Consider the following 15,239-nt stretch of genomic DNA (forward strand, 5'->3'; position numbering starts at 1 on the left):
GCATTACTCACAATAGCGGAAAGGTGGAAGCAGCCCTTATCCAACAACAGGTGAATGGATAAACAAAATGTAATAAATACATACAATGAAACATTATTCAGCCATAAAAAGGAATGAAGTTTTGATACATGCTAACATGGATGAACCCTGAAAACATTATGCTAAGTGAAATAAGCCATTAAAAAAAAAGGACAAATGTATGATTCCACTTACATGAAGTACCTAAAATAGGCAATTCAGAGGCAAAAAGTAGATTAGAGGTTACTAAGAGCTGGGGGAAGGGAAGAATGGGAAATTATTGCCTAATAGAGTTTTTGTTTGGGGTGATGAAAACGTTTTAGAAATCGTGGTGATGGTCGCACAACACTGTAAATGCAATTAATGCCACTGAACTGTACACTTAAAGTGGTTAAAATGGTAAATTTCATGATATATTTTACCAAAATTAAAAAAATTAATAACGTAATATACCAAAAACACTGAATTCTATGCTTTTTAAATTTTATTTCTTTTTAATAATTTTATTTATTAATTTTTGGCTGTGTTGGGTCTTCATTGTTGAGTGCGGGCTTCCTGTAGTGTGGCAAGTGGGGGCTACTCTTCATTGCAGTGCGTGGGCTTCTCACGCACTGGTGGCTTCTCCTGTTGCGGAGCATGGGCTCTAGGCACGTGGGCTTCAGTAGTTGTGGCACACGGGTCTCAGTAGTTGTGGCTCACGGGCTCTAGAGCTCGGGCTCAGTAGCTGTGGTGCACAGGCTTAGTTGCTCTGCAGCATGTAGGATCTTCCGAGATCAGGGCTCGAGCCCGTGTCCCCTGCATTGGCAGGCAGATTCCTAACCACTGTGCCACCAGCGAAGTCCTGAATTCTACACTTTAAATGGATGAGTTGTATGGTATATAAATTATATCTCCAAGTATTTTTAAAAAAACACAGAATACAACTTCTGAAAAGTCAGAAACAAAATTTCCAAAACAAGGAATCAATTAATTAAATATGTAATCTACAGAGTACAATATCATATAGATTATGTAGTAAAAGTACATTAATTAACATGGTGATATGTTTGTGATATTATAAGTAAAAATCAGGTTTCCAGAGTATGAGCCTACTAAAAAAAAAAAAAAATCTCTGGAAAAATATGTCCCAAAATATTGATTAATGGTGGTTTTCTCTGGATGGTAAGATTACTGGTAATTTTTACACCCTTCTTTTTACTCATCTGTATTTTCTAATTTTTCTATAATGTATGTGTACTACTTATATAATTAAAAAGTAACCAAAAGTGGGACCTCCCTGGTGGTGCAGTGGTTAAGACTCTGCACTCCCAATGCAGGGGCCCAGGTTTAATCCCTGGTCAGGGAACTGGATCCTACATGCATGTCGCAACCAAGAGTTCACATGCCACAACTAAGGAGCCCATGCAGGGGGCCCAGGTTCAATCCCTGGTCAGGGAACTGGATCCTACATGCATGTCGCAACCAAGAGTTCACACGCCACAACTAAGGAGCCCATGAGCTGCACTAAGACCCAGTGCAACCAAATAAATTAAATAAATATTTTTTTTTAAAAGTAACCAAAAGTAAAAGTATGCATATTTTTAATAACAGGACAGTTAAGGTGCATATTCAGGCTTAACTTATGAAACTTATCCAGTCATTAGGTCATTAGCTCCATCTGGCAACTAGTAACCTATTTTGAACATAAAGAGCATGTATACTATAAACTTTTCCTTAAATCCACTTGCCCTTTCTAGGGTTTTAAAATCTAAGTTAACTCCAAACATTTTCTCTAAGTAGAAAGACCTTTCATGTTTGATAGACTCTAAAATACCATCCTGGGTTTTTAAAAATCTGTAAACTGATTAGTGTGGGTAATCATTTCCTTATGCTGTAGTAAACAATGGGAATACAATGCTCCCCAAAACTACTTTAATCTAAATTACTCTTTGATCTCTTCACTGTAGATCTTTTCTAAAATAATGCTAGCCTTTACAAATTTACTGAGTGCCATGTACTGTGCTGAACACTGTAGAAGCATTATGCTGTTTCATCTTTATAACAATCTAGTGAAATTGTCATTATTATCATCAGTTTACAAATGAAGATAACAGAATCAGAAAAGTTAAGCAACATAGCCACAGGTGTTAGACTGAGATGTGAACCAACAACTGACTTCAAAGTCTACATTGTTTCTACTACTATGCTATATTGTAAGAAAGTTGGCTCCAATGTCCTATTTCTTAAATATTTTTAATTAAAAAAAATTCACACACAATTGTTCTACTTCAAAAAACTACTCCTTTTCCTGCCTTTACACTTTCTTTGTTATCACTCTGAAGTTCTATGTAAACATGAAATACAGTGGGAATTTATTAAATACAATTCCTTGGTGCTCCCATTCATACAGCATAGAATGGCAAAGAAGATACACATATTCATAATGATTGGATTAACATGCCTCTTGAATGTGACTACACAGGATTACAACACTATCTAACAATGAAGTCTCAGTATACAGAACTGTTGTAGGGCTGGCAAGACCACCTATTTCCATACCTCTCATTTTATGAAAGGGGAAACTGAGATAAGCTGACTTGCTAGTTAGCAGACAGGAAACTGGCACTCAGGTCTCCTGACTCTCAGTGACGATTATTCCACAGTGGGCCTCTGAGGTAATTCCTAGGTGACAGACATGGAAATACAGAGTCTTGCCATCAAGCTACTATGGCCTTCGCATGACAGAATCTGCTGGTGGAAATTGAAAAGGAGACTCCAAGTTCATGGACTTTATCATTTTGTTGTATCCTAGCATGGAGAGAGGATCAGGAACTTTATCCACACACAGAGCCAGGCATATCTGACCCACCATTCAGCCAGATTCTGACCATCCTTCGTTTGCTTCGTTCTTGCCTTTCTCCACTTGTGACACCATTTCCATTTCCACTTGCCTCACCCAACAATCATTAAATAAGTAGCAAATAAAAATTTCCAGTTTAAAAACCTAAATTAACCATCAAGTCAATTCCCAATTACATAATATCAATAAAACATCTTCTGGACTGTCTCTTTACTCCCAGTAGACACCAAGAGAACAGAAATTCATGTTATTATCTACCTAATTATACTTAAAGTCTTATACGTTAAACACATAGAACTTTTCAGTGGCAAACATCAATGACTAATGTATCATGGAAATTCCAAACACAAAGTGAGCAAAGAAGCAGTCTTTTGTAGAGCCCCAAACTAAGCATATTCAATTGATTGTTGGTATAGAATATACCCTAATGATAAATGGAACCAACTTACCGGTCTTCTGGAGATAACTGATGGAAACCAAGCATGGAACATGTGGTTTTTTGGGGATCCAGTTCCTCAAAGTGAAAGTTTCTAAGAATGGTACGTAATAACTGGGGCTTCTTCCTTTACCAAAGTGCTGTTTGGTTAGCTTTGTTCACCAGCAGCAGGAAACTGTCAGCTAACAGTATGTTCAGTCACACCTGTTCTCTATTAAGTTCTAAATGCTCTTATCACATGTTCAGTCTATAAAAATGTCCTTAATTTAACTGAAATGTTAGAATAAATACATTCTCATATGCCAACTGGGCTAAAAGTACTAGCTTTAAGGTTAGCAAGAGTCAGTGTGATCAAGCTAACATGACACAAAGAGTAAGATGGTTATCCCGTCTCCACCTTTTCTCTCTTATCTAGTCTGAAAGTCCCACTACTAGAGTGGTTTCTCTGAAATGCTCTCAATTTCAATTCAGAAGAACAACCATGAAAATACTGTACTCCTATGTGACTTTCGGAGGTTTCACGTGACTACAGTCCTCTCCTATTAGCATCTTAACTAGGTGTTTAATCGATTACCATCACTAAAACTTTAATCCAAAGGATGTAAATCAAGTAGATTTCAATGGGAGTAAGGATAAGGGGAAGAACTGACATTGAAGAGGTGTTCTGAGCTAGGGCAGACCTAGGTAGAGGTGTCTAATTTTGATGGGGGTGGAAAATATACATTCATTCAGAGAAACTCCTCCCAGGACTTCCCTGGTGGTGCAGTGGTTAAGAATTCCCCTGCCAATGCAGGGGACACGGGTTCGAGCCCTGGTCCAGTAAGATCCCACATGCCACGGAGCAACTAAGCCCGTGCGCCACAACTACTGAGCCTGCACTCTAGAGCCTGCGAGCCACAACTACTGAGCCTGTGTGCCACAACTACTGAAGCCTGTGAGCCTAGAGCCCGTGCTCCGCAACAAGAGAAACCACCGAAATGAGAAGCCCACATAACACAATGAAGAGCAGCTCCTGCTTGCCGCAACTGGAGAAAGCCTTCATGCCGAAGACCCAACAGAGCCATAAATAAATAAATAAATAAAACTTACTAAAAAAAAGAGAGGAACCCCTCCCAGCACAGCACACTCATGTAGTTGGATACATATACATAATCTCTAATATTTGTATATTTATTAATATATAATTTTATTATTATTATTTTTTAATGTATGACTGAGCTGGCCAAAAATTAAAGGAGTAACTCAAATTCAGATAAATCAAGAAAGCACAAATCCAGAAGAGCGAGAGAGTGCTGGAGCTATGGCTGCCCTGGGGACTTTCCCCATCCCCAAATCACAGATGGCTAGAGCCCAGGATTTAATCAGCCACAGAGAGGGGAAAGGAGACAAAGACTGAGACCTAAATAGGATTGGAGGTCAGATCAATGAGCTCCACATAAAGTCAGGACCTCTCAAGGATGATACCCTAGGTGCTTGAACTAGGAAAAAAGAACCTACCATGTAAAGAGTACAGCAAAATTTCCTAACCACAAGCCCATACTGATTAAAGAACCTTCTGAAGGATATACTTCAAGAAAGAAAATGATCTCAGAAGGAAGATCTGAGGTGCAAAAATAAATGGTTAGTAAAGAAAATGGTATGTATGTAAGTTATTCTAAACAAACATTTGTTATAAAACATTAACAGGTCATTTGCGGGGATTAAAAAAAAAGTCAATATAGAATTAAAATCCTAAAAAAAAGAATAGGACAGAAAATAGAGTTGTGTCCTAAGGTATTTGTATTGTTTGGGGGAGAGTAAAAATATTAATATTAGACTTAAGTTAAATAATATGTGTGCTTAAAATTTCTAGGGTAACCACTAAAAACAGATTGTACAGCTTCCAAAGTACAAAGGAATAAATCAGGAAGGAAAAAATTCTTAAGCAAGTCAAAAGGGCAGGCAAAACTAACACAGAAAAAGTACGATGATGATGATGATAATAAAAATAATAGTTAACATTTATATAGGAATTATCACATGCCAGGCACTGCTCTAAGTACTTTACATACATTAGCTCATTTAGTCCTCACAACACCCCTCTGAGTTAGATACTATATATTATTGTTCCCATTTTACAGATGAGGAAATTGAGGCATAGAGAAACTAAACCTTTGCTAAGATCTCACACATAGTAGGTGTTACGGTAAGATTCAAACCCAGACAGTCTAACTCCGGAGTCTGAACTCTACATACTGCCTAGTAGACAATACACTGGTATGACACTTTGACATTTGTTCATATCCTTGCAAATCAATTTTTCTTCAGTCTATTGACTAAGAATGACCGCCGAAGTGTAGCTACTGACGCTGCTCAAGATATTTCTTTCATTGACTATTTATAGATAAGCACAGAATAGGCAAGGAGAGAGATGCTAACATATATGAAGTGGCAAACACAAAGTAGGCACTGTGCCAGACATTTTATTACATGGATTCTCTTGGCTAGTCCTCATAATCACCCTGTAAAGTAGATTAATATCCCAAATTTTCAGGGGAGAAAACCAAAGAGCCAAAAATTTAAATAACTCACTAAATGGCAGAAATCCAGGTATGACTGGCTTCAAAATCTACTTACCAAATGTTTATTCAGCATCAATTTATGCCAGACATTGTACTAGACACTGAAGATATAAGAGTAAATTTAGAAATCTAAGGTTCTCATCCTTATGGAGCTTATGGTGTAATGAGGGAGACAATCCAATAACCATGAAATTAAACGTGAACTACAAACATAAATGTTATAAAGGACAACAGAATTAAAAACTGAAAGGACAAAAGAATAACAAACTGACAGATGTTTTGAACTGCTTTGAGATCACATAATAGAGAAATCTGACCTAGTCTAAAAATGTGAGGGCCAGTTTCACTGAGGAAATCATTTTTAGCTCATGGTTCCCAAACTGAATGCCAAAGTACCCTGGAGCACTGCAGCGAATTCACAAGAGTGCCCTGGGTTTACATTTTTAAGGGAAACAGAGCAACACTGTTAGATATCATGTGAACTATCAGCTATTAGATACCATGTGAACTATCAGCTCAGGGTAGTTCACAATTTCAACTTTAGATCATGCACATTCTTTTCGAAGACACATCTTTGTGATGCTGACTTTTTGGTGGGCAGTTGCTGTGATAAAAATAAGTACCACGTGAAAATTAATGTGGAAAATAAAATGAGTATGGAAGCGTCTAACCTGATTCCAAGGTATGAGAAACTGGGCAGTGCCAACAGGCATTTACATCCAATTAGAAGTGATTGTGGTTACATAAGAATGAAATAAAGTTGCTACTTCTTCTCTTAATGTATATGTACTGTTTCTTCAAACAGCTACTAAGTTGTTAGAAAATACTTATTAAGTATTGTTTGGATCCAGTTACTCAATAAATACAACTGTTAGATACTTATTTTGGACTAAGGTGTTTGTGAAAATAAATACTGACACACTAAGGGGACCATGAACTGAGAATGTTTGGGAATCTCTGAATTAAGCTAAGATCTTAAGGATAAGTAGGCACCTCAAACACCATGCAGTAGAATGAACAGGAGCAAAAGACAGGGTCCCCATCCTTGAAGACATTACAATCTAGTTAGGGAGGCAAATCTAAAAGATAAACAGTTTTGTTTTGTTTTGGCCACGTTGCACAGCTTGAGGGATCTCAGTTCCCTGACCAGGGATTGAACCCAGGCCATGGCAGTGAAAGCCCAGAATCCTAACCACTAGGCCACCAGGGAACTCCTGATAAACAATTTTAAAACAATTTAATGTTAAACTTTAATATTTGCAAAAATCTTTCATATCTTTTCTCATGAAATTCTATTAAGTATGTGTCTTATCTCTACTCTAAATTGAGAACCTCTAGAAGGCAGTATCCCCCAACACAGAGCAAATAGTTTGCACTTAGGAAGTGTTTTCTGGGTCAATCTCACTTGCGTCCATTTACTCTCCTTAGCCTTTTCTCAGAATTGAAACCTCCAACTACCCTATGCAAGGGTAACTCTGCTTTAAGTGTTCTCCACTCCCCCACATCTCCTGGCTGCTTCTTTCCTACTGTCCTTCTAAATTCAGCTCATACATATCACTGCCCCCGAGGAAGCCTTCCCTGACCCACTGAGCTGTAACTTAAATGTCCCTTATCTAAATGGTCTGTGTGTATATTTCTGTCATAGGACTTATCACTCTGTCCTGTCACAGTCACTGTTTAACTTCTATATCTCACAGCTCACTGTAAACTTTTGACAGTAGGGTCTGTGTCTTATTCACCTTAGCAACTATCACAGTGCCTAGCTCTCAAAGAATGTTTTCTGAATAAATGACAAGTAAAGGGAAATTTTTTTTTAAGTCTAATTATGCCGTTCACCTTAATGGACTTCTTGGAAAAAATGAGTAATTTACTCAGAAAAACTTTGAAGAGGAGATTAACAGATTTGAAAAAATTAAAATGATTGATAATCATCCAGTGCTAATAAAAAAAAAGCATACAACTGATGATAGAAATGTAAGTATAATGTTTTTGAAAAGTAATCAAACAATTATCAATTAAAATTAAAAATGCACTTATCTTCTGACTTAGCAATCCCACTTTTAGGAATTTTGCTTGCAAAAATAAAAGCATCCATATGCAATATTATATTTACAAGGAAATTTACTGAAGCACTGTTTGCAATAGCAGAATAATTTCCTGAAATCTACCCTGAGTGTCCATCAATGGGGGGAATGGTACAACTATGCTATGGTAACATCCATATTATGGACTATTCTGCAGCTACTAATAAAAATAAGTTAAGTCTATGTGTAGAGGCCTGAGAGGGCCATGATACATTCAGTAAAAAAAAACAGAATAGTCCCATTTGGAGGTTAAAAAGGTAACTATATGCACTTTTATTTGTAAAAATATTGAGAAAGAGTTAATACCAGACAGTAAATACTGGTGACCTCAGGGTTAGAGGTCACCAACAAATATGTATTACTACTGTAACTTAAAATGGAAAGAAAAAAATGAAGTTTTCAAAAGTAAGAACAGTAAATAATCTGAACATATTCTCCCCTCCTCCAAATTCTTAACAACAACAACAACAAAAATCCCACATTACCATTACCTTAATGAAAGGGTGGTGCTTCAGGAGAGTCGAGGATTCTGTGGACTCTCTTTTACAGATAATTTAAACTTTCCTTTAAAAAAAACAAAAAAGCCCAAAAAACCTATCTCTTACTCCAGCCCATCCCACCAAAAGGAGAAAGGCCTGTTCTGAAGCAAGCTTAATGTCCAGTGGATCTTCCTATCTCGTTTCTTTAATGAGTGGTAGTCTGCTTTAGGGATTTGTAACCAGGAGCTTAAAAGTTTTAGAATGCTCATCAGATTTTTACAACTATACCATTTATTCACTGAGAGTAAACTGAAGTGTTACATGAGAAATCAGAGTAAGACAGAGGTTTCATTCAAATGCTTCTGGTCCTGAAATTGGGAGTACTAACTGCTCCTTGGGCGCCCCCTGGAGACCGAATTTTAAATTTTTTTACATCTTTAGGACAAACTGGTGTGCTATATATTCATTCAAAGAATACTTATTAAGCACCTATATGTCAGGCACAATGTTCAACACTAGAGACAAAAAGATAAATAAAATCAAATTTCTGTTTTCTACATACTTAAAGTCAGTATCACCCAAAACTTTCTAAGCATAGCAGGTAGGGTACAATGTCTAAGTTATCCATACAGGTCCTGGAGGAAGTTAAAACACAAGATGATAAAAATGCTTCTGGGGTGCTACCGAAAGCAATTTGGCATGGATATAAACTTTAGCATAATTGTTCATTTAAGGAGAATGTTCACCATCTTTAAAAGAGAGTAGGTTTAAATATCCCAGCTAACACATGCAAAACTGTGGTTGTTATTTTCAGACAAGTTTAGGTTATGGCACTATAATTTTTCTTGGGCCAAAACAATACAAATAAAGCTTAATTAAAAAAATTCAAAAATGACACAGTATCTTCCATCATGATTTTTTAGTCACAAGTTATTCCACAATAATAACTCCACTCTGAGCACTTGACTCCTGATTGCACTGCTTTAGAAAATGGCTAATTTTCAAAAACAAATTTGAGTGTGAGAAGACAGACTTAAAAATTAGTTAGAAAATAAAACAAAACTGAAAAAGATCAGTTCAACTAAATGGGCAAAATTCAATCTCAAAGCCTCCCTCAAACCTTTCCTTTCCAGTTCACAACACTTTCAGAAGATGCTGCATCAGATTTGCCTTTTCTTCCTCAAGGTCTGGGAGAGCAAGTAGTACAGGTAGAATTCACAGCAGGAAAAAAAAAAAAAAACAAGCAACAGCTTCCCTGTGGTGACACCCTCAACCATAACTGCAATGTCCCAGGATATTAGAGGGCCAGATATTCTCAGGTTCTGTAGCAAGGGTCCAAAGATGTACTTCTGGTGGCCTGAGTTGGAAATTAATGTAATCTTCCCAAAGAAACAATTCTGTTTCAGCCACATTTCAGGTACCCTGTTAGCTAAATTAGTAATGGCATGATAGTTGGGGAATTTAACCTTGATTTATATAACTTTTCCCCTACAGAAAAAAATTAGCTCCAAAAATTACAATCGTTTGGGATTCAGCTTACATTTGCCCGTATAATAAAACACTGAGTAAAAATGCAAGAGACTCACAAAAGAAACAAAACAAAAAATCCTCTGACTTAACTGACCATAGACATTCCATTGTTTAATCCACTAGAAGACAGCAACTGCTGAATTATAAGCTATTTGGAATTGTAAGAAAACAGTTGAATTTAAGCTCATATAAGTGTTGAAATCTTAAAGAATAAGATAATACATTATAGAACATATCTCATCATGGAAACCTTATAATTCTTAATTAACAGGTTTAAAATATTACCCACCATTATCAAACAGAGTAAAGAATAAATACTAATTACAGAATGTGGAGATTATTTTTAACCCATTGGAGTAATATGGGTATTATCAGTTTGGGTGTGAACACTTAAAAGTCACATTATGATTCAAAAACAAAATATTTAAATACATTCCAATACATCAGTCATAAACCAATTTTTTTTTTTTTTTTGCAGTACACGGGCCTCTCACTGTTGCAGCCTCTCCCATTGCGGAGCACAGGCTCCGGACGCGCAGGCCCAGCAGCCACGGCTCACGGGCCCAGCCGCTCTGCGGCATGTGGGATCCTCCCGGACTGGGGCACGAACCCGTGTCCCCTGCATCGGCAGGCAGACCCCCAACCACTGCACCACCAGGGAAGCCCCATAAACCAATTTTTAAAAAGTAAAACTACAGTGCACTTCAAAGTAAAAACAACCAACCTCATAAATTAAGAACAGGAACTCTAAAACAGAGGAAAAAATTATTTGCATCCATGCATGCCAGATATTTTACCTCATTTCATATTCATAAATACCATACCAGACAGGTGTTATTTCTTCCTTCTCACAGAGGAACCCAAGGTAAAACAACAACTTCTCTGGGACTAAAGAGATAGTAAATGGAACAGTTAGGGTTTGAACCCATATCTGTTTGACTCTAGTAAAGTCTTTTCCCCCTCAGAATGGGAGAAAATATTAGTGACCAACAACAGATTCATCTCCAAAATATACAAACAGCTCCTGCAGCTCAATATTAAAAAAACAAACAACCCAATCAAAAAATGGGCGGATGATCTAAATAGACATTTCTCCGAAGAAGACATACAGATGGCTAAAAAGCATCATTACATCATTGCTAATTATTAGAAAAAATGCAAAATAAAACTACAGTGAGGTATCACCTCACACACATCAGAATGGCCATCATCAAAAAATCCACAAACAGGGCTTCCCTAGTGGCGCAGTGGTTGAGAGTCCGCCTGCCACGGGTTCGTGCCCCGGTCCGGGAAGATCCCACATGCCGCGGAGCAGCTGGGCCCGTGAGCCATGGCCGCTGAGCCTGCGCGTCCAGAGCCTGTGCTCTGCAACGGGAGAGGCCACAACAGTGAGAGGCCCGCGTACCACAAAAAAAAAATCCACAAACGATAAAGGCTGGAGAAGGTATGGAGAAAAGGGAACCCTCCCACACTGTTGGTGGGAATGTAAATTGGTATAGCAACTATGGAGAACAGTATGAAGGTTCCTTAAAAAACTAAAAACAGAGCTACCATGTGAGCTAGCAATCCCACTCCCGGGCATGTATCTAGAGATAACCATGATTCAAAAAGATACATGCACCCCAATGTTCACTGCAGTGCTATTTACAATAGCCAGGACATGGGAGCAACCTAAATGTCCTTGACAGAAGAATGGATAAAGAAGATGTGGTTTATATATACAACGGAATATTACTCAGCCATAACAAAGAACGAAATAATGCCATTTGTGGCAACATGGATGGACCCAGAGATTGTCATCATGAGTAAAGAAAGTCAGACAGAGAAAGACAAGTATCATATATCTCTTACATGTGGAATCTATAAAATGGTACAAATGGACTTATCTGTAAAACAGAAACAGAGTCACAGATGTAGAAAACAAGCTTATGGTTACGGGGTGGGGGGGGGGGGAAGGGAGGGGGAGGGATAAATTGGGATATTGGGATTGACATTTACACACTACTGTGTATAGAACAGATAACTAATAGGGACCTACTGTATAGTACAAGGAACTTTACTCAATACTCTGTGATGGCCTATATGGGAAAAGAATCTAAAATAGAGTGGATATATGTACATGTATAACTTATTCACTTTGCTGTACACCTGAAACTGATACAACATTGGAAATCAACTATACTTCAATAAAAATAAAAAACAAAAATAAAGTCTTTTCTCCTTCCCCTACTATGCTATTTACATGTAAGAGGTTTCATATATACAACAAAAACCTGAAACCATCCAATTGTCATGTCTTTTAAAAGTGAAAAGAACGAACAAAAATAAGGAGAAAAATATTTATGTATCTTTTGGTTGAATTAGCTCCACTTATAGTCTTACAAATGATCAACAATTATAAATACAGCTGTAAAACACATAATGAAGATTTTACCATCCAACTTTTTCTGGATGCTCTTTAGAGAATAAAATATAGGACAGGAGTGGGTGAGGAGTAAAATCCCAAAGCTAATAAAAGCCATATCCTGGAAAAGAGGAGGAAACTATTTTAGAAGTTCTGGGTCAAAACTTTTGCTGGTCACCGAGTTTCACAAGGATTCTTTGGTGTTTTACAGCACTACTGGTCTGCTCTTCTGTTTCTAGATATCTTCTGTTTTCCTTCTCTCCCAAACATTCCCCAGATTCTCCAATAAGCCTTTCACCCACACTGCAGCTAACCACGTATCTGTTCGAAAATTGTTAACGGAATTGAAGCATTAACCTTACCACGCTTTGGGGGAAAAAAAAAGTAACACCATTTTAGACTTGGGAGGCATTTCATACTGAGTTTAAATCTGTGTGCACAGCCTCTACTGTTCTAGTGGGGGCAACCGAGACTCGGAGAGAGGAAGTGACTTGGCCATCAACTCAGGGTAAGTTGGCAGCCGGGCCAGAGGTTGAAGTTTGATCTCATACTCCACGGCTTTTTCCAACCACACCAACCCGGGCTGAGCCTCAGGGCTGGTACTGACTTGGACGGGTTCAGAACACCTAAGGTAACGCCCTGTCGCCCGGGTCTCCTTTCTAGGATAAAGACTAATTAGTAGACGGTTCAGAGTTTAGAGGGCCTGCAGGAATGGGCGTGGTGGAAAAACCGGTCTCCCCTTCAGGCAGCGGTGAGCTCACCCAGCCTCTAACCCAAATCGACGCTGCTGCCGCCTCCGGCCGCCCCACAACCAGCGACACACTGACCTCTGCGCGCTGGGGGCCCCGGAAGCGGACCCTCCCGGGATACCCCTCCCAGCCCACTCTCGAGACAAACTTGGTCCCCAAAATGTAAGGAAAGAGGGGCGCAGGAACAAAGCAATCCCAAACGGTCCCCCTCCTTTCTGGGTCCCCCCGAGGCGGGCGGACGTGGACTACCAGTTCCGACATGCCGCGCGCCGGCGGACCGCCGAACCACCGCCACGCCGACGGTGCGCCGGTCGTCGGGAACCGTAGTCCGCGGCTCCGGGGCGGTGGGGGGTGGGTGGGGTGGGGCGCGTGGGGGAGGCGCGGACAGACGCGCGCTGCGGGACTGGCCGGCCCGGCGTCCGGTCAAGCACAGGGAGCCGCCGGCTGCCCGGGCCTCACCTCGACGATGCGGGCGCACTGGGTCCCCTTGCCGGCGCCGGGACCGCCGAGGACGAACACGACCTGCGGCCTCATGAGGCGGTGCGGGCAGAGGAAAAGCGGCCGGCCGGTCAGCAGCGGGAAGCTAAGGCCTAAGACGTACAGCAGCCGGCAGCCGCAGCGGCGAAGCATGCACCGTGGCCGGTAGGACGCTGATGCAGCTGACAGCGGCCGGGCAGGCGTTGGAGCGGGAGCGGGGCACGGAAAAGGGGGCGGGCCGAGCCGGCGCCAGCCGCGGTCCAGCCGCCGTGGCTGCCGAGGCGTCCGCGCCGCGGCCGGAAGGGGCGGGCTTCCGCTGCTCTCTCGTTAGCCGCGCCCCTACGTCCCCCACGCGAGGCCGCGCTCGCGTCCTCCCCGCCCCTCTGCTGGCTCATTGATTCTTTCGGTCCGCGGGTCTTTTATCCTGAGCCTCCTGGTGTCGGGCCTGTGCTGGCGTAAGGGATGTGACCCACGGGAGAGCAAAGCCCATTGTCGCTGCTCGCAAGTTTAAATTCCAGGGGCCAGGCAGCCGACCTGAACAAGTCAACACACGAATAAATAAATGCAAATAGCAATATCGGCTTTGAAGGAACCAAAAGGAGGAATAACAAGAGATGAATGTAATTTGGGTAAGGTAGTCAGACCTCTGAAGAGGTGACATAGAAGCCAAGGCATAAGGATAGCAAAGAGCAAAACTAGGCAAAGACTGGGATAGAGTGTCCCACAAAAAGAGAAAAGGCGAGTGCAAAAAGCCTAAAACTTTCAACTGTTAGAGCAATTGAAAGGCCAGTGAGATCAGAGTTGTGTGAAACGAAGGAGGGAATGAAAGGTGGGAGAGTTTGGCCGACGGCAGATCAGTCAGGCCCTTTGGTTAAGGAAAGCAGTTTGGATTATATTCTAATTGCAACGGGAAGCCCTTTTAACTATAACTCCATTTCCCTGCCCCTTGCATTAGGGAAAAACCTTGAGAACAAAAGGAGTCCAAGGAATGAGTCTTAGTGAACAGACCTTTAAAAGTTGGAGAGAGAAGGAGGAACCTGAGAAGGCAGAGCCAGAAAGGTTAAGAGGAAAACCAGGAGAATGTGGTGTTCCAGCAAAGAGAGTGTTTGGGGTGGGATTGTGGTGGTGTAGTAGTGAACACTTAAAAACAAATGAGTACAGATAAATTGGATTTGGCAGCAGGGAAACTTATGAACTCTACAGTTCTGCCCAAAGCAAATCATACACTGTATCTAATTTGAATCCCGATTGAAAAAGGAGTGGATAGGAGATGAGTAAATGAAAACAATACTGAGAATAAGGGTCAAGGCAAAGTTCATTTAGGATGGGAGATAGGGGCCATGCTGTCTAATATGGTAGCCCCCATTTAAAAATGCAAAAAACATTGTTAGTTTGTAAGTCTATACCAAAACAGGTGCCCACAGGCTATAGTTGCTGCCCCCTGGCCTAGCAGAATGCCTGGTGTTAGAAGTCCAATCCAAGCTTAGAGGAACGCTCCAAATCCTCCACCTACCAGGGAGGAGGACCTAGGACATGTCAGCTGAAAGTAAGAATGACTGGTCATGTTATAAAGAGGTAGTAGGAGTACAAAAAAAAGGCCATATTGAAGCAAATATGCCTCTTTTCCATTGTGCATGTTCTCTTAAGTGACTTTTCTGTATC

General features: G+C 40.4%; 1 protein-coding gene across 1 annotated transcript in view; it reads right to left on the bottom strand.

Moving 5' to 3' along the window:
- CMPK1 (cytidine/uridine monophosphate kinase 1) overlaps window positions 1–13,864 on the bottom strand; it is a 33,337-nt gene extending 19,473 nt beyond the window's left edge. The window contains exon 1 of the mRNA XM_082657292.1: window positions 13,560–13,864. Within this exon, the coding sequence (XP_082513418.1) occupies window positions 13,560–13,730 (171 nt within the window). The 5' untranslated portion in view covers window positions 13,731–13,864. The remainder of the gene's footprint in view (window positions 1–13,559) is intronic.
- Window positions 13,865–15,239: the final 1,375 nt, after the last annotated feature.

Source organism: Grampus griseus, assembly GCF_964374135.1.
Source record: "Grampus griseus genome assembly, chromosome: 1".
NCBI classification, from domain to species: Eukaryota; Metazoa; Chordata; class Mammalia; order Artiodactyla; family Delphinidae; genus Grampus; species Grampus griseus.